The 23,012-nt window shown below is 37.1% G+C and overlaps 4 protein-coding genes across 4 annotated transcripts; all 4 read right to left on the bottom strand.

The window, feature by feature from the left end:
* Window positions 1–259: 259 nt before the first annotated feature.
* LOC135941541 (monocarboxylate transporter 10-like) lies at window positions 260–3,609 on the bottom strand. The gene is made up of 6 exons (XM_065487159.1): window positions 3,265–3,609; window positions 2,152–2,303; window positions 1,837–2,100; window positions 1,621–1,773; window positions 474–840; window positions 260–417 (listed from the first exon to the last, which is right to left on the bottom strand). The coding sequence occupies exons 1-6, from the start codon at window positions 3,461–3,463 to the stop codon at window positions 308–310; spliced, it is 1,245 nt and encodes a 414-aa protein (XP_065343231.1). The 5' UTR covers window positions 3,464–3,609; the 3' UTR covers window positions 260–307.
* A 541-nt stretch (window positions 3,610–4,150) lies between these two features.
* LOC135944999 (monocarboxylate transporter 10-like) lies at window positions 4,151–7,441 on the bottom strand. The gene is made up of 7 exons (XM_065492327.1): window positions 7,135–7,441; window positions 5,685–5,836; window positions 5,364–5,627; window positions 5,153–5,308; window positions 4,758–4,898; window positions 4,392–4,617; window positions 4,151–4,336 (listed from the first exon to the last, which is right to left on the bottom strand). The coding sequence occupies exons 1-7, from the start codon at window positions 7,415–7,417 to the stop codon at window positions 4,197–4,199; spliced, it is 1,362 nt and encodes a 453-aa protein (XP_065348399.1). The 5' UTR covers window positions 7,418–7,441; the 3' UTR covers window positions 4,151–4,196.
* A 3,874-nt stretch (window positions 7,442–11,315) lies between these two features.
* LOC135933986 (monocarboxylate transporter 10-like) lies at window positions 11,316–14,566 on the bottom strand. The gene is made up of 7 exons (XM_065475471.1): window positions 14,356–14,566; window positions 12,884–13,035; window positions 12,563–12,826; window positions 12,352–12,507; window positions 11,891–12,031; window positions 11,526–11,751; window positions 11,316–11,467 (listed from the first exon to the last, which is right to left on the bottom strand). The coding sequence occupies exons 1-7, from the start codon at window positions 14,564–14,566 to the stop codon at window positions 11,328–11,330; spliced, it is 1,290 nt and encodes a 429-aa protein (XP_065331543.1). The 3' UTR covers window positions 11,316–11,327.
* Window positions 14,567–18,729: 4,163 nt separating this feature from the next.
* On the bottom strand, window positions 18,730–21,994 carry LOC135944765 (monocarboxylate transporter 10-like). The gene is made up of 7 exons (XM_065491949.1): window positions 21,643–21,994; window positions 20,238–20,389; window positions 19,917–20,180; window positions 19,706–19,861; window positions 19,406–19,546; window positions 19,066–19,291; window positions 18,730–19,011 (listed from the first exon to the last, which is right to left on the bottom strand). Exons 1-7 carry the CDS (start codon window positions 21,845–21,847, stop codon window positions 18,902–18,904), a joined length of 1,254 nt encoding a protein of 417 aa, XP_065348021.1. The 5' UTR covers window positions 21,848–21,994; the 3' UTR covers window positions 18,730–18,901.
* Between the last annotated feature and the right edge of the window lie 1,018 nt (window positions 21,995–23,012).

Genomic DNA, 23,012 nt, shown 5'->3' with positions numbered 1-23,012 from the left:
TTTAAGACTTCTTTGCTAACCCTGCTGCTCTCTGAACCGTGTTATTTTCATTTTTTGCAGTTCCTGAAGATGATCCTTAAATTCGATCCAAGTTCAATATGCAAACATACCGAACTTGTCATTTAAAAAATAAATTATTTTGTATTGAAAATTTGTTTGTGTTACTATTTTTTTGCTTTGATTCAATACAATTGATCCTAACTGGTTAAAGGAATTAAAAATCGGAGATTTGGATTGTTTATTTTATTGTTGCTTCGACAAATTTGGAATGTGTTCTTGCAATTATTGCGTTTCTTAGAGAGATCATTTAATGTTTGACGCACCTAACAGCAAATAGTATTAGCGATCCCACAATAGTTGGTACACCGGCCACGAAAAAGGGCAAGTTGTACGATTGAGACTGGTCAAAAAGCATACCTGCAATTTAAAAAATGAATTAAAAACCAGAACTTGGGATGAGAAAAGAAACTCACCAGCTACGGGGGGTCCGACGGTCAAAGGAATAGAACATAAGCCAAGCAGAAAGCCGATTGCTTGCGACGCGTCTTCAGGCGCGAACATGTCATACGCAATCGGACCAACGAGACTCATGAAACAGCCGTCGAAGAAGCCCAGTCCAAACGCGATGAATATCATTACTGTCCAAGAAGAAGCATACACAAGCAGAATGGTCAGCAGGCCGATCGCGAAAAATGAGATCTGCTGCAGCAATATCTTCTCAATACTTTTGACGTCCGACATGACTCCAAAGAAAACTCTGCCGAAAGCGGTTGCTAGACCAATGCACATGACTAGGATTTTCCCATCGTGGTCTGGGAAATTGATTGAAGCAAATTTCACCTGAAATGTATACAAATTACAACAATTAGTTTAATCAAATTTTGTTTCTGTGTTTTGACTGGTTTAGGCTGAGCTCATGAGTTTTGGGTTTAAAGAAAATCTAGTTTTTTTATGATATTTAGTTTTTACTTAGAGTTCATTAAATTTTTTCAGAGAATCCCTCGCGTTTGTTCAAAATAAATATGCACTATCGTGGGTTTTATTTAAATTTAATTTTAAAAATATTTAAAATTCGAAGTAACTCTAACAAATAAAAATAAATCTAAATAATAAATCACGTAATTTACAAAAGGCTAAGGTAAAGTACTGATAATTGAGATACATGGGAATCTATTTATTTGTAAATCTTTTTGGCAGGACAAGAGCGCATCAAATGAAACTACTGGCCCCATTTGTAAGTGTTGAAGTGCCCGAAAACTGTTTTCAAGTGCAGAGCTACCGCCTCTGGAACAATCTTCCACCGAATTTGTGTCTCAACGGAAACCAAAGTGCATTCAAGGAATTTTTAAAAGAACAGTACCTCAAGAAATATTGAATCACCTCTCTTTTATACAATTATGTTCAAACTGATATTATTTTGTCTGGATATGGCAATGTATGGGGCAAAATAGCCCTGCAGAACCATAATAAAGATTACTTTGAAACTAAATAAAATCTGAAGGATGCTATAAATTTTCACAGCACCAAAATTAATTAAATTTGATTTTTCCTACAGCGTTCCTAACTTGCCTACAATCAGTGTTACATGAGAATAATAATAATAATAATAATAAAACTTACAATGTGCACGAAAGCCACTAAGTAGCCAAAGAGGGAGAATGGAGCACCAATCGCCCATATGATGAATTTTTTGCTTTTCCAAATTTCAAGGTTAAATAGCGGCCGCTTGTTCTGTTCTGGTGGAAAACTGCTCTCTTCTCTCTTGGCTGGAGGCTACAAGAAATTTTAAAGACCAGAGTTAATGTCACCTCATATCCTAATTAAAAATAGGCCGACCTTCAACGCCATCGCGACCACAGGAATGAGCAGCATGCAAAAAGAAGCTATTCGCAGCGCCCAATTCAGTCCTAGGTCGTTAATCATTGACTTCAGGATCGGAGGGATGGCGATGGTGAATACGGCGCTGCCGGTGTTTACGAAGCCACTGACGATGCCCAGGTTTTCTTTGAAATGCAGTCCGAGAATGGCCAAGGCAGGGGTGAAGGCCAGTGACACGCCGAGTCCAAATAAAACTCCGTACGTTAAATACAGCGCCTCAACCTGAACTTTCAATTGAGCTAACTCTGGATATCAAGAGATTTGAATAGTTACGCATTCTGTTAAGTAGGAAGATGAAAACATCCCTAAAATTGCAAAGAAAGCGCCGATCAATGCGGTGACTCGATGTCCCAGCTTGTCGACTAAAATTACGGCCACGGGCGAAAAGGCTAGGGTTGTCCCAACAGATAATGATCCAATGAGGGCTGGAATCAGAAATTTGTTGTGCATCAAAATCATTCATATAGCATAGTAAATCTGACTTTTACGTGTTACAAAAAAACTTTTAATGAATGTTTTGTCGCGTTTATTTTTTAAATTAAACGCACAGTTCATCTATAAGAATTATCTGGTTTCAACCAGAAGATATTTATTCATTTCCACTAGATAAAGGCGCTGGAACGTTTAGTATGACACAGAAACGTGAAATCCAAGTCGGAAAATTTGTAAATATGAATTTGAGAAAAACTAAATGGCTGTACTCTGTGTGTGTAAAATTGAAAATTAAACCTGTTGTGTTTGCATTTCTTCCTTTGTCATACAAGAATATATATATTAACTAACAAGAAGTAACATTTTAAAATTTTTCGCTCTAAAAGTAGTGGAAACACACGCAAAAGTGGCAACTTGTATTTTTTCGCAAAAAAATCATTATCGCTGTTTTAAGTTTTGCAGCACGTGGCAGCGCCTGTGGCGAAATAAGTAAAAGAATGTGGTTGTTTGTTTTTTGTTGCGTTCAATCGTTGTTTATTTTAAAACAAGAATGAGATGAATTGACTTAAAGGTAGAAGGTTGTGCATGATTTTTGCTTTTTAAAACTGTTTATTTTTTTATAATTGAATTATGACATTTTCTGCATGATGTGAGTTATTAAATGCTGACCCATTTTTCTTAAGCTTAATTGAAAACCTGATCAACTATATTTTAATTAGAGCTTATTGTTCCACTTGCCCTAAATCAAGAGCATTTTTTGTTTGTTGAAGACACGGGGATAGAAGCGTGCCGCAAACTGTTTTGCGTCATGATTTATCTTATTCACACAAATGTTGGAAGGTTGAAGTAAAAAAGACATTTGCATTTTAATTTCTTAAAATACTATTATTAAAATTATGAATTCAATTTTGTGTCACTATCAAGCGGTAAAAATGGAAGATTGTTGTTACTTACAAGCCTTATATGATGCGTGTATGGTGCCAGACTCTTTTAAAACTCTTTGAAGCTCAAAGTATATTACACTGTAGGAGTTAATTGTTCCGAACATCAGACCATTGATCACAAATCCAGCTACCACAATCAGCCATGACCGCATTCCAAGGCCGCTATTCGTCTCACAATCAGTTGGCCTGCCCATGGCTTCAACTTCCATTACCAACTACGACCTGCTCCGCCAGTCCTGGTTATATACTCTCCTTAGCGCCAACAGCGTGTAGGTGATCTGCAATGTTCAATAATTGCTGATTGAACGACCCCTCCACTTCACTCAAGTTCATTGCAGCCCCGTCCAACGAATAAATTTCGTGTAGTGCTGTGCAGAATTAGAAAAGCTGCGCCAGCAAACCAATCTTGAACATACATGTATAACTAATTGTGAACCACCAATGAGAGAAAATAAAATGACGTGTACGTTTTAATATTGCAAAATAAGAATTCAGGCCACCACAGATTGATTTCGGGCCAACAACTGTCTATTAACCTATTTTTTACTATTTTACGCATATTACTGAACAGGTAGTGAGTAGTGATCAAATCCAGAGCGAAAATGATTATTTTTATTGATCACATGATATGAGATTACCAAAACTGTTTACAGACCATTCCAACAGGATAGAAAACGTTCATTTCATAGTGAAATGATTTTGCAATTTCAATGTGCTATGTTGTCCCACTAAAGCAAAAAAATACAGATTATAACGATAACAACGTAAATAATAAAAAACCTTCCTGAATTTTAGTTTTATTTTTATACTAAACATAAAGTAGTACACATATACAGCCTTAAAACATGTTATATTAATCCCGACACACCAAAGAATTGAAACTACTACAAAGCGAGTTATCTAAAAATAGAAATTTATTTATGCAGTCGCGTGATAGTGGATTCACGCCACATTTTTTGCTTCAGAATGTTTAGACTTTGACACACACATAATGGCAAATAGGCCAAAGGCCCCTAGTATCAGCGGCGCGCCAGCCACCAGAAACGGCACCGTGTAAGAGCTGTACATTTCAAACAGTTTTCCTACAATTCAACAATAAAATAATACTTCATCTGTCACGTGTGAGATATACTTCACCTGCTATGGTTGGTCCAAGTGTTACAGAAAATGCGCTTAATCCGTTGACGAACCCGATCGCCTGCGAGGCGCCTTTCGGCCCGCACAAGTCAAAGGCGACCGGTCCAAGCATGCTGAAGAAGCAGCCGTCGAAAACTCCGATTCCAAGAGTTATCAAAATAATGTACACCCAAGCGTTGGCTGCCGCAAGAAGCATGGTCAAAACGCCAATTGAAAAAAGAGCAATCTGTAAATAAACATCAATTGGCATCAATCTGAGCATAAAACCAGCATTTTGCAACTTTTTTTCATACTGTCATTTCGACTGTTAATTTTAAGTAATAATTTCACATTTAAAGGTAACATATTGAGTGATATATTTTTTACCTGCTGCAGCATCACTCGATTTATTTTCCCATAGTCTGAAAAGAATCCAAATGCCAAGCGTCCAACTGCTGAAGCAATACCAATGCACATGAGTGGAATTTTGCCATCATCGGAAGGGAAGCTCACGTTAACAAACTTCACCTACGCAAAGGATTCAAGTTTTAGAATAGTATTTGTTTTATTTTTTTCATTGATTTAAAATTTACGTCTAGCCAACAAATGTCTATTAACTTTTTTACTATTTAACACATTTTTAAGACCTGCTCAGCACTTCCCGTCGGATACCAATAACACCGCTGAGCGCGGATAACATGGAACATGGGGGCCGAGGTTAGCTCCAACTTCTTGGAGCTAACCAATCAAATGAAATATTATTTTGTTGAGGTATGCTCTACCATATGCACGAACGGTACAAAATATCCAAAGAGAGCTATTGGAATGCAGATCGTCCATATAACGAATTTCTTCTTTTTCCAGTTTTCCTTATTCAAAAATTTAGACAGTTCGAATTTCTTCCCTTCATTTCCCTCCACCTTCGCACCGTCTGGCACCTAAAATTAATTCAATTTAATTCCTCAGTCAGATCTAAATTTTAATATTTCGTACATTGAATGTAAATGCCGCAACAATGATGAGAATCATTAGAAAAGAAACGACTCGGAGCGTCCAGTCAAGCCCAATCGCGGAAATCATCGCCTCCAGGGCTGGTGGCAGCCAAAAATTAAAAACGGAAACTCCAGCAGACACGATTCCGCACACCAAGCCTATTCTTTTTTTGAAGTGCAGACCCAGCACCGCGATTGACGGGTTGAAGCAAAGAGCTGCGCCAGTTCCAAACAATATTCCGTACGTGAAATACAGGGCCTCAACCTAAACACAGATTAAGAGAATTAGCTAACGAATGAAGACAAGCTCGATTAAACTTGCATAGTGGATTAGGAAGGAAGACGAGAACATGCCAACAAGGCAGAAGCATCCACCTATGATTGTGGTTGTCCTGTAGCTAAACAGGTCGTTTAAAATTCCAGCCAAAATTGAGAAGGCGAAAGTCGTGCCCAAGCTCAAAGAACCGACCAGAGCTGAAAATTGATTTAGCGACATTGTTTTTAATGTAACTAATTTTTTCAATATATAACATGACAGATTTTTTAACATTATTGTGTAAGTTTTCGTATATAGCTAACTCTTAACAACATATTTAGTTCGCTGAGTCATATGAATAAATGATAATAGTAAAGTAAAATCGATGAAGTCCGTGAAATTCATTACAACGCTTTTACCAATAAGCAGCAGAAATAATTTCGCGAAACATAATTTTTAGGCTCACTCGATTATTGACAGCGCAGGTCTTTTCCGTTCCATATTTCAACATCTTTGAAATTTTACCAGCTTTTACTCACTGTTTTTGTGCTCAAAATATCTCACTAGAAACTGTCAGTTAAATGAGAACTATACAAGGTTGTTGGCGTTTTTTCTACCAGTTTAATGACCGATATGGTAAGTTCCGGCTTTTCAACCTTGGATTAAAAACGCTTTTATGTTTGTTGTTAATCAACAACCAAATTGATTACTATTCTAAACACACAGGCAAGAATGAATGGTTTAAATGACAAATTTCTTTTAGAATAAATTTTGACGAGCTTTTTCGAGTGGCGCGCAGACTATACAAATATTGTTGAAAGATTTTTAGCAAAATAAAGCTTGCAATATTAAGTATATATACGGATTAAATAGTTGATAATATCAATAAAATATGCTGCAATAGCTACTAATTGTGAGAAATGGGTACGTTGGCTCGCATTGTTAAAGCATTCTCAGGAGTTTCAAAGCAGTGGGAGATATTTGAACAGTTCGGGGATCTAATACTGGCTGCCCAATGTCAGAGATGGCAAAAGATGGTTAATTAAACGACTTCGAAGTGCTCAAATAACTCAACGGGCACCCGCGCCGACTTGCCACTTGCTGGTTTGCGCACCTTTCCAGCAGCTTTAGGGACAAATTTCTGGCGTTTCTACCAAAGACAGCGCGGTGCGGGGTGGCGAAAAAATGACCATATTGGACCCAAGCTCCTCTGCGGCCACTCGGGCCCCATGTTCAATGTTTTCCCACGGGATGTGCTGAGCAGAGGTAATAAAAATAAATAAATCATGCTCTGGAGGACTAAGCACGAAAATATGAATGCTTTTGCTGACAGAGCGCCTTCTACAACGTTGGATACTTAAAGAAGAAGCATAAAAAAGGTCGCCCTTGTTAAACTGATTTTAATTTTCTGTAACTCAAGCAGCCGGGAAAAATTTAGTTCTACTTACTATCAAATTAACGAGCTTTTATTCCCCTAATCCATTGAAAGCTTAATATATAAAATTTATATATTCACAAGTTTTGTAAGATGTTTCTGTAACTCCATCCTTGTCCAAAATTCGTTGCAGCTCAACATAGATGACGCTGTAAGAAAGGTTGATTCCAAGGACTAGGCCCTGAATGATGAAACTGGCTGCCACTGTGAGCCACCCTTTGAAGCCCCCTTCGGCTGGCGTCCAAGGACTCTGCGTCTGCAGCACCTCGCTGCTACCCGCTGACGTTTCCATTACAATTGCTTGTTGCTTTATGGTTGCCTTAATTTTCCAGAAAAACCAACAGAACCCTGAGCATACTGGCATTTCTTTGCGATAGTGGAAAATGTATCCGCCCACTCCCTCCTTAAAATTTTCAGCTAGATTATTTTTTAAAATAAGTTTTGCGCTCAAGTGAACATGTGTGCGTTTTAAGCATGAAATAATAATTTCTTCTGGTTAATTTATGCTACAAAAATTGGTTTGTGATAATAATTGCGGCCATAAATAAATTTTTTGATCAGTTTTCGAGATCGGTTTCATGTTTTGGAAATACCTTCTCACTTCTCAACACATGTCCTTCCGGCGCTTTAAATATCTTGAATTGCTGTAACGAGTGATTAAGTAAGAAATTGCAATATACAGCACGCAATTAATTAAAATAGAGTGGCATATTTATTTAATTTTAATAATTTTCTTTAATCGACCACGAATACGACTCTTCAGAAGCGATTTTGTAACAATGAATACGACCGTCAGAAAGACCAGCGGCAGCATAATGAGTTACATGGCTATACCCACTCTAAACTCACTGTAATCACTGTCGACAATAAAATTATTATCGTCACCTTTTGTCGGCGCCAGGTCCCTACAAGACTAGCTGCTTGCATGGCAGCACTGTATTGCGGCACAGTTTCATCCGCCCTGCAAGGCGATGTTACAGAAAATTATCATGACGCTGTGATTTTACTCTCTGATATCGGCGACCTTCTTGCGAAAAACTCGTGTCTCAATAAAACCGTGGAATTACATTATTCGCCCATGAGCATCAGCGAGAGAAGCCTATTCCGGAAAGTGATCTTATTCTTGTTGTTGCATCCCTATGAATCCACTAATATTGTTTGATCTATGTCATAAAAGTAGAGAGTGTGCTGTGCAGTGTGAACTATATCAGTCCATATTTTGCCATAAAGCAGTGAGGTTCATTCCTTCTTCTCAGAGCGGCCTCACCGTCCCCGCACAAACATCTAAATCTCTTATAATATGTTTGCCGAGCTCATATCCCTTTTTAATTTTTGGTTTATGCATGGTATTGTATGTGTTTGTTGATAAAAATGATATTATACGCTATTTGATGGAAAATCGTAATGCAGCATAGAGAGAGATTTTTAATACGAATTAGATTTCGCCAGACTTTCAACAAGCTAAGTTGCATTTTATAAGTGCCGAGCGATTAAAATGGAGAAGGTCCCTAGTTTGTGACGTTAAAAATCAGCTATTAATTCCATTCTAAATTTATACTTACAAAACGATTTGCATTTATTTATGTGATTCTAGAAAGTTCAAATCCTGATTGTTCTTAAGAATGTTATTCTGAAGTATATTTAATTTTGTTAAAAGTTCCTAATGATCAAGTGTATTTAAAACTCAAACATCCGAGAAAGTTTTCATCCGGGGTCTTTTTATTCGATTGCAAGACATAATTTACATTTTTTGTCCCATGAAATTTATCCGCGCATGCTGGGAAGGTGCAAAACATCTAATAGCAAGTCAAACAGCTTTCGCAGTCCTCTCAAATCTGAATAGACTCAGCACATTGAAATAAAAAATATACAGACGTAGGCGTATAATCCAAGCCCGCACTCAACCCCCAAAAATAGCACAAACACTCACATTCTTGCATGCGCTCGTCAACACGAGCCAAACAACTTGGTAAAAGGTAAAAGCTTTACAGATTTAAATTTTTAAGCAGTTCAGAAAAATTTCACATCAGTTATTTCATTGAAAGCAAAAGGCTTTGAAGTTTTGAATAGCGTGTTTTTCCGGCAAACCCCAGGAGAGCCTACGTTTTGTCAATTGTCTTCTCTGATAGTGCAGGTGAGTGTCCGCTGAGCTCTGTCAAAAATTATTTTGCCAAGCACTTAAAATAATTACTATTTACGCGAAGAGACAGCGCAGTGCGCGATGTAATTCTAAGCGGTGTCAAGAGCAGTTATAGTTTTGATTCAAGTCGAGTAGAACAACAACTGAAAGTTCACGCCTGTTTTTTTACTTCTAGATTGTCTGCTCAGATTGCTGCGTTTGGAGCGACAATTTTATTCAGGTTTTTATTTCTAGAAATTATTGAGGTGGAATGATTATACATAAAACATGATACATGTGAACTAACATTGATTTATAATAAATTCATGTTCAGGTTTCCTTCTACTCTGTAAAATATAAATTTTAGAAAATAAACGTATACATGTTGCCATCAGGATAATTTGTTTTAATGTCAACAGTTAGATGCTTTTGCATAATTTTTCAGCATTTCATATTTTAACTACACACACCATTTTCATCATCAACTGTGACTACCTTGAAAAATGCTTTGCAATTTGCGAAGCATGGTGAGTAGTAAATAACAAGCAACTGTGAGCTTTTACTGACTGTTTGATGTAGCATTCAAGGTAATTGCTTCAACCGTTATTCAAACAGGGTGTTAAGAAAAAGCGATAACATTTTGCACGTGCGAGAACTTGCTTAATTTCCGCATTTTTATTTGAAAATGTTGTTGGAAAATCTATGATTTATTCTGCAGGAAAAGGTAGACTTGATAAAACTGGCATGGTGGATCAAAAATGATGAGGAGAACATGCCGATTAGACATAGGCTTTCTCCTATAATTGCAGTTGTCTTGTAGCCAAACTGGTCTATTAAAATGCCAGCGATGATTGAGAAGGCGAAAGTCATTCCCAAGCTCAAAGAAACAACTACCAGAGCTGAAAAAATGGACAGTTTGAATGTGTTGTTAAATAATTTTCTAGATAATTTTTTTATGATTTAGTTTTTTGTCACGAGGCAGAGTGTGTAATTCAAATTGCTTTTTGTTTCCTTGCAATCACCTTAATATCAATACACGTGTAGCCAGGCTTAGCGAACAAAGCTTACTAACCAAACTGTCAGACATCCGCTTTATCACAAAGAAAATCACTTTACGCTCCGTTGGTGGTTTAGGCTTTTGACAATTTTTGGTTTGAGAACACGTGTATGGCGTACGTGCATAAAAAGATTTTTTTAGGCGCTAGTTTTCCGAAATTTATTTATTATTTGTGTTTGGTTTTTTCCCTCTAAGCGTTTTTGTTTTTATACTCAGCCATACGTGTTAATTGCTGTCAGTAAAATAATGCTTTTGCTGCATTGATAAGATTTTAATTTTAATATAGTCCCCGATCGCTTATATGTTAAAATAAAATTAATTTTTAAAAGTGGGAGTCATATAATATAATTACAAGTTTTGTAAGAAGTGTCTGTGACTCCGTTAGCATGAAAATTCGTTGCGGTGCAAAGTACATTGCACTGTAGGAGTTAATTGTTCCGAACATCAGACCATTGATCACAAATCCAGCTACTACAATCAGCCATGACCGCAATTTCGTCTCAGTTGGCCTGCCCATGGCTTCAACTTCCATTACCAACTACGACCTGCTCCGCCAGTCCTGGTTATATACTCTCCTTAGCGCCAACAGCGTGTAGGTGATCTGCAATGTTCAATAATTGCTGATTGAATTTCGAGCCAACAATAACTGTCCACTATCTCATTGTTTACAATTATTCGCATTTTATTGACACGTTGTGATAAAAAAATGCAATTATATTTAATTTTAATTTATTTGTCGTTCAGCACAGTAGTACATTTAGGGTCCAGAGCGAAAATTATTGTTTTTATTGATCATTACAGAAGTGGATGGAAACTGTTTACAGACCATATTCCAAGGAATTGAGAACATTCAGTTTTTAGCGTAAACTATTTTGCAAATTAAATGTGCTATGTATATTATCACACTAATGAAACTGTAAATAATAAAAAAACCTTCCTGAATTTTAATTCGATTTTTACTTCAAATAAATAGTATGTACATATTACTGTATATAGCTTCAAAACTTGTTTTATTAATCGTGACAAACCAATGAACTCAAACTTCTATTAAGCGCGTTATCTAAAATTAAATTTATTTCTACAGTCGTGATAGAGGATTCACGCCACATTTTTTACTTGAGAATTTTTAGACTTTGACACACACATAATGGCAAATAGGCCAAAAGCCCCTAGTATCAGCGGCGCGCCAGCCACCAGAAACGGTACCGTGTAAGAGCTGTATATTTCAAACAGTTTTCCTAAAATTCAACAATAAAAATAATACTCCGTTTATCATCACGTGTGTGATGTTTTCACCTGCTATAGTTGGTCCAAGAGTTACAGAGAATGCGCTGAATCCGTTGACGAACCCGATCGCCTGCGAGGCGCCTTTCGGCCCGCACAAGTCAAAGGTGATCGGTCCCATCATGCTGAGGAAGCAGCCGTCGAACACTCCGATTCCAAGAGTTATCAAAATAATGTACACCCAAGCGTTGGCTGCCGCAAGAAGCATGGTCAAAACGCCAAATGAAAAAAGAGCAATCTGTAAAAAAACATAATCTGCGCATAAAATAAGCATTTTGCAGACATATTGCAAAAAATATTATTTATTTCAAGCCGCCTCTTCATAGTTAACAGTTAAAATTTAATATAGCACAACATCGAAGTGATATATTTTTTACCTGCTGGAGCATCACTCGATTTATTTTGTCGTAGTCTGAAAAGAATCCAAATGTCACGCGTCCTATTGCTGAAGCTATACCAATGCACATGAGCGGAATTTTGCCATCTTCGGAGGGGAAGTTCACGTTAACAAACTTCACCTTAACAGAGGATTGAATTTATAGAAATGTGTTTATTTTATTTTATAAATATTTTCATCAAATAGATTTTGGTTAGCTCCATCTTTACGGAGAGGAAAAAGATTGATTTTAAATTTATTTCGGGCCAACATTGACTTATTTTTTACTATTTCACACATTTTTTAACCCCTGCCCAGCACTTCCTGTGGGCTATAAGCTCACCGGATTCAAGGTCCCAATGACACCACTGAGCGGGTAACATGGAACATGGGCCCGAGTTAGGTCCAAGATCTTTTGGAGCTAACAAATCAACTGACATATATTTTGTTGCAGTATCCTACCATATGCACGAATGGTACAAAATATCCAAAGAAAGCGATTGGAATGCAGATCGTCCATATAACGAATTTCTTCCTTTTCCAGTTTTCCTTATTCAAAAATTTAGACAGTTCGAATTTCTTCCCTTCATTTCCCTCCTCCTTCGCACCGTCCGGCACCTACAACTAATTCAATTTAGTTCCTCAGTCAGATCTAAATTTTAATATTCCGTACATTGAATGTAAATGCCGCAACAATGATGAGAATCATTAGAAAAGAAACGACTCGGAGTGTCCAGTCAAGCCCAATCGCGGAAATCATCGCCTCCAGGGCTGGTGGCAGCCAAAAATTAAAAACTGAAACCCCAGCAGACACGATGCCGCACACCAAGCCTATTCTTTTTTTGAAGTGCAGACCCAGCACCGCGATTGACGGGTTGAAGCAAAGAGCTGCGCCAATTCCAAACATTATTCCGTACGTGAAATACAGGGCCTCAACCTAAACACAGATTAAGAGAATTAGCTAACGAATGAAGACAAGCTCGATTAAACTTGCATAGTGGATTAGGAAGGAAGACGAGAACATGCCAACAAGGCAGAAGCATCCACCTATGATTGTGGTTGTCCTGTAGCTAAACAGGTCGTTTAAAATTCCAGCCAAAATTGAGAAGGCGAAAGTCGTGCCCAAGCTCAAAGAACCGACCAGAGCTGAAAATTGATTTACCGACAATTGTTTTAATGTAATTAACTTTTATCGATAAATCACATGTCAGATTTTAAATCATTGTTGTTTAAGTATTAATATAGCTAACCCTTCACAACATATTTAATTCGTAGAGTCATACACATAAATTATAATAATTTAGAAAAGTAAAATCGATTAAAGTCTCTGAAATTCATTACGCTTTTATCAGTAAGCAGCAGAAATGATGCGAAACATAATTTATAAGGTCACTCGATTATTGACGGTGCAGGTCTTTTCCGTTCATTTTTCAACAATTTTTTAATTTTACCTGCTTTTACTTACTCTTTGTCTCAACTGAAAGATAATGTTTTTGAGCTCAAAATATATTCTAGAAACTGTCAGTTAAGTGAGAACCACAGGTGGTTGGCGTTTTTTCCACCAGTTTGAAGACCGATATGAAAAGTTCTGATTCTTCAACCTTCAATGAAAAACGCTTTTATTCATCTTATTCAATAAACAAATTTATTTTTACTCTAAACACAGGAAATGATCGCAAGAATGAATGGTTTAGATGAGGAATTTCTTTTGGAATAATTTGTTGAGAGCTTTGTCGAGTGGCGCGCAGACAACACAAATGTGTTGAAAGACTTATAGCAAAAGCTTGCAAGTATATGCGGGTAAAATAGTTGTGGTTTTCGGTAATAATTGCTACAATAGCTACTAATTGTGAGAAATAGGTACGTTAGCTCGCATTGTTAAGGCATTCTCAGGAGTTTCAAAGCAGTGGGAGATATTTGAGCAGTTCGGGGATCTAATACTGGCTGCCCAATGTCAGAGATGGCAAAAAGTGGTTAGTTTAGTGACTCGAAATGCTCAAATCGCTCAACGGGCACTCAACGGGCACCCGCGCCGATTCGCCACTTGCTGGTTTTCGCAAATTTGCACCTTTCCAGCAGCTTTAAAGACAAATGTCTGGCGTTTCAATAAATGACCTCGTTGCGGGAAAGCCAAAAAATAGCCTCATTGGGCCCAAGCGCCTCTGCGGTCACTTGGGCCCTATGCTCCATGTTTTCCACGGCGGTTTTATTGGGCCCTGACACCCGGTGAACTCAAATACCACGGGATGTGCTGAGCAGAGGTTAAAAAAATATGCTCAGGAGTACTTGGCACGAAAAATATGAATGCTTTTGCTAACAGAATTCCTTCTACAAGTTTGATAATAAAAGAAGGAGCTCAAAAAAGTAGCCCTTAACAAACTGATTGCATTTTTCCCTAATTTATGCAGACACAAACTTACAATAAAATTAGCTATTTAATTACAGTTTTAAGTTGTATATATTTACAAGTTTTGTAAGACGTTTCTGTGACTCCATCCTTTTCCAAAATTCGCTGCAGCTCAACATAGATGACGCTGTAAGAAAGGCTGATTCCAATGACTAGGCCCTGAACGACGAAGCTGGCTGCCACTGTAAGCCACCCTTTGAAGCCCCCTTCGGCGGGCGTCCAAGGACTCTGCGTCTGCAGCACCTCGCTGCTACCCGCGGACGTTTCCATTGCAATTGCTTGTTGCTTTATGGTTTCCTACATTTCCTAGTAGACCCAACAGAAACCTTTTCACCTTGCACACCGGCTTTTCTATGCGATAGTAGAAAATGTATCCGCCCACTCCCTCCTTAAAAACTTGAGCTATATTTTATTTTTTAATAAGTTTTGCGTTCATATGAACATGTGTGCATCTTAAGTATGAAAGAATTATTTCTTCTAGTTTATTAATATTATAAAAATAAGTTTGTAATTTGTTAGTCAAATATTTTTCGAAAAGTTTAGTATCATGTTTGTGGAAATAACTTCTGAACACTTTTCTTCCAAATTCATAATGTCCTTCCGGCTTAATATCTTAAATTACTATAACGAGTGCTCAAGCTAGAAATTGCAATACACTACGCGTGATTCATTAAATTATTAGCATATTTTTATTGACACAAGTAAGTCGCACTTACGCTCAAATCGACCACGAATACAACTCTTCAGAAGCAATTTCGTATCAGTGAATACGGCCGTCAGAAAGACCAGCGGCAGCATAATTAGTTTAATGGCTATACACGCACACTTAAACTCACTATGTCATCAATTATCATCACCTTTTGTCGGCACCAGGTCCCTACATGACTAGCTGCTTGCATGGCAGGACTGTATTGCGGCACAATTTCGCCCGCCTAGCAAGGCGATGTTACGGAAAATTATTAATGGATTACTATGACGCTGTGATTTTACCATCTGAGATCGGTGACCTTCTTAATAAATTGTTATTACACGCTGTTTGATGGAAAATCGTAATGCAGCAGAGAGATATTTTTAATTCGAATTACATTTCGCTGGACTCTCGGCAAAAGTTAAGTCGCATTTTTTTAATTTCCAATGAACGTTTAATGGAGAAGGGATCGAGCGTGTAAATTGTTATTCTAGTTTAAGACGGTTAAAATCAGTTAATAATTCCACTATAAATTTATATTTGTAAAACGATATGCATTTATGTATGTGATATGATTCGAAAAAGTTCAAATCCTTATTCTTGTTCAGATTTTATTCTGATGTAAATTCAATTTTGTCTAAGGGTTTTAGTGATCAATTTTGTTTATAAACTCAAACGTCCCACGTCCCAGAATGTTTTCATCCGGGGTCTTCTTGTTCGATTGCAAGACATAGTACATTTTTTGTCCCATGAAATATATCCGCGCAAAACAGCCAGTGGCAAGTCAACCAGCTTTCGGAGTCCTCTCAAATCCGAATATCAAAAAATCAGACGTAGGGGCATTATATAATCAGCCCGCACTCAATCCCCAAACATAGCACGGATACTCGTCAACACGAGCCAAACGGTTTGGTAAAAAATGAAACAAGCCGATCGATTAAAATTTTAAGTAGATCAGAAAATGTTCATATTAGTGATTTCATTAAAAGCACAATGGTTGGAAGTTTTTAATAGCGTGTTGTCGGGACACTCTTTGACCTGCCACTGACCGGCGAGGCGCCATGACCAGGCGCCCGGGCCGACAAGTAGCCAACCCCGGTGTTAGGAATTTATCCGCCACTTCTGGACACCAAAATCTGTGGTGCTGCAGAAAGGTTTACCACATGTGTTTATTCCCGGCAAACCTACATAGGAGAGCACGCGTTTTGTCAATTGTCTTCTCTGATAGTGTTGACTAAGAATGTGCAGGTGAGTGTCCGCTGAGCTCTGACAAAAGGTTTTTTGACGAGCACTTAAAGTAATTACTATTTCCGCGAAGAGACAGCGCAGTACTTCTAAGCGGTTACGATGAAAGTCGAGTAGAACAACAACTGACAGTGAAGGAACACGCCGGTTTTTTACATCAAGATTATTGCTGCGTTTGGACTTTTGGAGCGACAATTCTTAATTTCTTATTTGTAGAAATCATTAAGGTGAATTGATTATATGCTGTGACATGATATATGTGAACTAACTTTAATTTAGAATAAACGGATATTGAGTTTCCTTTTACTCTGCAAAGCATATTTTTAGAATATAAGCGTCTACGTTTTGCCATTAGGATAATTTGTTTAAATGTCATCAGTTAGACGCTTATTTTGCTTAATATTTCAATGTTTCATGTTTAAACCACACGCACTATTTTCACCATCAACCATGACTACCTTGAAAATTGCTTTGCGATTTGCGAGGCATGGTGAGAAGTAAATATAAGCTTTGACTGACTGTTTAATCTAGCATTCACAGTAATTGCAATAGAACCGTTTTTCAAATATCAGGGGGTAAGAAAAAAGTGATACAGTTCTGCGCGTGTGAGAATTTACTTACAAGGGAACCCTGGATATATGTTTCGCCCGGCGAATCGGAATACTCGCCACCAATTTTTAGTATGAAGTGCAGTAACAAATGAGCACCAATTAAAATTCTTCTATCTAGCTTAGTTTACGAATAACAGAGCTGCAAAGATTTTCCAAGTGTCCACGTGGTAAAACTTAAATATTATCGAAAGTGTCCGAAAATAGTCAAATGCACATTTTTGGAATCGGCATGAAGTGCAGATTCCAAAAATGTTTGCTTTTTTAAAACCTGAGCAATTTTCGAAAAGTAACGCCATTTTTAAAAAGTTAATATTTTTAAATTTCCTTAATGTTTCTAAGTACCATAACTTTTGCGAAGCATGGTGAGTAGTAAATAACAAGCAACTGTGAGCTTTTACTGACTGTTTGATGTAGCATTCAAGGTAATTGCTTCAACCGTTATTCAAACAGGGTGTTAAGAAAAAGCGATAACATTTTGCACGTGCGAGAACTTGCTTAATTTCCGCATTTTTATTTTAAAATGTTGTCGGATAATCTATGATTTACTCTGCAGGAAAAGGTAGACTTGATAAAACTTGCATGGTGGATCAAAAATGATGAGGAGAACATGCCGATTAGACATAGGCTTCCTCCTATCATTCCAGTTGTCCTGTAGCCAAACTGGTCTATTAAAATGCCAGCGAGGATTGAGAAGGCGAAAGTCATTCCCAAGCTCAAAGAAACAACTACCAGAGCTGAAAAAATTGACAATTTTATTGTGTTGTTAAATAATTTTCTAGATAATATTTTTATGATTTAGTTTTTGTTTTTGGTCACGAGGCAGAGTGTGTAATTCAAACAGTTTTTTGTTTCCTTGCAATACACACGTGGATAAACATCGCAAACAAAGCTTACGAACCAAACTGTCAGTCATCCGCTATATCGTAAAGAAAATCGTTTTAAACTCCGTTGGTGGTTTAGGCTTTTGACAATTTTTGGTTTGAGAAACACGTGTATGGCGTACGTGCATAAAAAGATTTTTATAGGCACTAGTTTTCCGAAATTTATTTACTATTCGTGTTTGGTTTTTTCCCTCTAAGCGTTTTTATTTTTATACTCAGCCATACGTGTTAATTGCTGTCAGTAAAATAATGCTTTTGCTGCATTGATAAGATTTATATTTTAATATAGCCCCTAATCGCACATGTTAAAATAAAATTGATTTTTAAAACAGGGAGTCATAATTACAAGTTTTGTAAGAAGTGTCTGTGACTCCGTTAGCATGAAAATTCGTTGCGGTACAAAGTACATTGCACTGTAGGAGTTAATTGTTCCGAACATCAGACCATTGATCACAAATCCAGCTACCACAATCAGCCATGACCGCAATTTCGTCTCAGTTGGCCTGCCCATGGCTTCAACTTCCATTACCAACTACGACCTGCTCCGGCAGTCCTGGTTATATACTCTCCTTAACTAAATGTGAACATGTGAACCATCTGCACTCTTAACGTGTAGAAATGAGGGTCGTATGCAGGAAAATTAAATGACGTTAATATTGCATGGTTTAAGGCTACCACAGAGGAAAAATATTGATTTAAAATTTATTTCGGGCCAACAAAAACTGTCTATTAACTTAATTTTTACTATTTTACGCATTTTGCTGAACAGGAAATTATGAAATAAATGTTTGGTCTAGAGCGAGAATTAGTCTTTACTGATCATAATAGAAGATGACCAAAACTGTTTATAGACCCTTCCAACAGGAATAGAAAACGTTCGATATTTAGTGAAAATTATTTTGTAAATTGAGTTTGCTACACATCCCAGTAAAGAAAACAAAAATTACAGGTGATAACGATAGCAACGTAAATAATAAAAAATCCTTCCTGAATTTAGATTGATTCTTATTTTAAATATAGTAGTACACATCATATATAATCTTAAAACATTTGACATTAATCCTAACATATAAAGGAACTCGAGTTACTATTAATCGAGTTCCTACTATTATCTCTAAATATAAATTTATTTCTACAGTCGTGATAGAGGATTCACGCCACATTTTTTACATGTGAATGTTTAAACTTTGACACACATAATGGCAAACAAGCCACAGGCCCCTAGTATCAGCGGCGCGCCAGCCACCAGAAACGGCACCGTGTAAGAGCTGTACATTTCAAACAGTTTTCCTAAAATTCAACAATAAAATAATACACTGCGTTAATCGTGTAAGATATTTTCACCTGCTATGGTTGGTCCAAGTGTTACTGAGAACGCGCTTAATCCACTGACGAACCCGATTGCCTGCGAGGCACCTTTCGGCCCGCACAAGTCGAAGGCGATCGGTCCAATCATGCTGAAGTAGCAGCCGTCGAAAATTCCGATTCCAAGAGTTATCAAAATAATGTATATCCAAGCGTTGGCTGCCGCAAGAAGCATGGTCAAAACGCCAATTGAAAAAATAGCAAACTGTAAAAAAAATCATGAGTTGGAATCGTTCAGAGCATCAAATGAGAATTAGCATACATTGCCATTGTAGTCATAATTTAATATTATAAGGTATCATCGAATTATATTTTTTACCTGCTGCAGCATCACTCGATTTATTCTGTCATAATCTGAAATGAATCCAAATGCCACGCGACTAACTGCTGAAGCTATACCAATGCACATGAGCGGAATTTTTCCATCTTCGGAGGGGAATGTCACGTTAACAAACTTCATCTACAAAGAGGATTGAAGTTACAGAAAAGTATTTAGTTTATTTTATAACTGTTCATTCGAATGGTTATAGTTTCAATATCTTATTACCGGCTTGTACCCTTTTGCAGGGGGCGAGAGCATAAAGATGTATATTATTTTAAATATTTTATTTTTGTTTACCATATGCACGAACGGTACAAAATATCCAAAGAGAGCGATTGGAATGCAGATCGTCCATATAACGAATTTCTTTCTCTTCCAGTTTTCCTTATTCAAAAATTTAGACAGTTCGAATTTCTTCCCTTCATTTCCCTCCACCTTCGCACCGTCTGGCACCTAAAATTAATTCAATTTAGTTCCTTAGTCAGATCTAAATTTTAATATTCCGTACATTGAAGGTCAATGATGCAACAAGGATGAGAATCATTAGAAAAGAAACGACTCGGAGCGTCCACTCAAGCCCAATCGCGGGAATCATCGCTCCGAGGGCTGGTGGCAACCAGAAAGTGAAAATGGAGGAGCCAGCAGACACGATTCCGCACACCAAGCCTATTCTTTTTTTGAAGTGCAGACCCAGCACCACGAGTGACGGGTTGAAGCAAAGAGCTGCGCCGATTCCAAACATTATTCCGTACGTGAAATACAGGGCCTCAACCTAAACACAGATTAAGAGAATTAGCTAACGAATGAAGACAAGCTCGATTAAACTTGCATAGTGGATTAGGAAGGAGGACGAGAACATGCCAACAAGGCAGAAGCATCCACCTATGATTGTGGTCGTCCTGTAGCTAAACAGGTCGTTTAAAATTCCAGCCAAAATTGAGAAGGCGAAAGTCGTGCCCAAGCTCAAAGAACCGACCAGAGCTGAAAATAAGATTTAGCGACATTATTTTTAATGCACAAATTAATTTTTGTCTAAATATATCACATATCAGATATTTAATTATTGTTTTGTTTATATTCATTCATTTAGTTGATCATCGCTTTTCACCAACCTCAAAAAACAATGTTTTTCGAAGTTTTCATTGAAAAAAAATGGGGATAAACTGTTCCAAATTTTTACGTTTTATTTAACTTAATTTTTTGTGCTCCACAAAATGGTTATGAAAAAAGAAAAATTTCAATACATATAATCATTTTCAAATTTGAGTCTAAAATAAAAAAAAATCAATTTGTATGACCTTGACCTTTGACCTACCACTTTGAGGTAAACGTAAAAGTTGTTTGACTTGTTAAGAAGAGTTCAATGGTTTTTTAATTTTTGTTCTAGGACCACCCTGAGCAAATTTAAGAAGTATTAAAAATTCCCAGATGTAGACCTTTAAAAACCCGTGCAAAAATTAGAAAATCGGAGTTTTCTCAACTGTTTTGTCGGTCAATTACAGCAAAGTTTGCGCAAAAAATTTCTTTAAAATCCATCGATCCCTGGGCAAAAATTTGTTGCATTACAGATTTTTGCTCAATTTATAGACCCCATTGATTTTTTGACTCTGCAGGTATTTCCGTTCCATATTTCAATATCAGCTTTTACTTTTTTCTTATGCAAACCTAAAGATAATGCATTATTATGTACTCAAAATATCTTAATAGAACTGTCAAGTTAAGTGAGAACCACAGGTTGTTTGCGTTTTTTCCACCAGTTTGATGACCGATATGGAAAGAGCCGGTTCTTCAACCTTCAACGATGAATGGTATTGTTTTTCAATAAACAAAGCGATTTTTACTCTAATAACAGGAAATGACTGAAAGAAAGAACGATTTAAATGTGAATTATTTATATTGGAGCTTTTGTCAGTGGCACGTAGACTACAAAATTGTTGTTGACAAAATATAAAGCAAAAAATAACAATATTATAGGTAAAATAGTTGAGAAAATCGCTAAAATATGCGACAGTATCTACTAATTGTGAGAAATATTGCTCAGGAGTACTTTTCATGAAAGTGAATGTGTTTGATAATAAAAGAAGCAGCACAAAAAGTCGCCCTTAATAAACTGATTGCAATTTTTCGTATCTCATGCATACAGGGAAATTTTTTAGCTATATACTTACAATGAAATTAACCACACACTTCCGTTGTAAGCTTAATATTTAAATTTTAAAAAGTTGCATATTTACAAGTTTTGTAAGACGTTTCTGCGACTCCATCCTTGTCCAAAATTCGTTGCAGCTCAACATAGATGACGCTGTAAGAAAAGTTAATTCCAAGGATGAGGCCCTGAATGACGAAGCTGGCTGCCACTGTGAGCCACCCTTTGAAACCCCCTTCGGCTGGCGTCCAAGTGCCCTGCAGCACCTCGGTGCTACCCGCGGGCGTTTCCATTACAATTGCTTGTTGCGTTATGGTTGCCTAAATTTGCCAGTAGACCCAACAGGACCCTTTGCATATTATCACATTTTTTTGCGATAGCGAAAAATGTACTCCGCCCACTCCCTCCTTAAAAATTGAGCTATTTGCTTGTTTAATAAGTTTTGCACTCAAAGAACATGTCGACTTGGTGCCGTAAAAAACAAGCTCAAATTTCAATGTTGCAAGAAAAGGGCAAAAAAAAAATCGGCAATGAAAATTTAGGTATTTGTTGAGCTGTGCGAAACCAGGACGAATGTGTGTTTTTAAAAACAGTAATTAATTTTGTTGATCAGTTTCTGAGATTGGTTTCATGTTTGTGGAAATAGCTTCTCAACACTTATTTCTTCCATAATTGTACATGTCCTTCCGGGGCTTTAAATTACTATAATAAAAGCTTCAGTCAGCAGAAATTGCAGTGCACTACAACATGTGAATTGATTAAAAAAGTGGCATGTTGACAAATCTTTTGCTTAAATCACCCACGAATAAGCGATTTTGTATCAATGTATACGGCCGTCAGAAAGACCAACGGCACCATAATTAGTTTCATCGCACAATTCCATTTTCTTTATACCCTTTGTTGGCACCAGATCCCTACAGGCCTATGTGACTAGCCAATACTTATTCATGGCAGGACTGTATTGCGGCACAGTTTCGCCCGCTGTACAAGGCGAATATTATGTATTATTGATGCTGTGATTTTATCCTCTGAGATCGGCGACCTCATTGCGAAAAACTCGCATCTTAATAAAATCGCGGAATTGGAAAGGTGCAAAACATCTAGTAGCAAGTCGAACAGCTTTCGCAGTCCTCTCTAATCCGTATAGACTCGGCATTTTGCAATAAAAAAGATTGAGACGTAGGCTCATAATCCAGCCCGCACTCAACCCCCAAAAATAGCACAGATACTAACATTATTGCGTGCTCTCGTCAACAGGAGTTAAACAACTCGCTAAAAGATACAAGCTGATCAGCTTTTTAATAAATATTAAGTGTAAATTAAGAAAATTCTCAAAATTTTTATGAAATACTGTTCAAGCAATTAATTCGTGTGATGTAAGAAAATAGTAAAATCTCAAATAATACTATATTTACCACTTGCTGTGTTTCACAAACAGCATTTTTCTTGTGACAGTTG

This window comes from Cloeon dipterum, chromosome 1 (genome assembly GCF_949628265.1).
Source record: "Cloeon dipterum chromosome 1, ieCloDipt1.1, whole genome shotgun sequence".
In the NCBI taxonomy this organism is placed as follows: Eukaryota; Metazoa; Arthropoda; class Insecta; order Ephemeroptera; family Baetidae; genus Cloeon; species Cloeon dipterum.
This window is presented reverse-complemented; position numbering and strand designations above follow the sequence as displayed.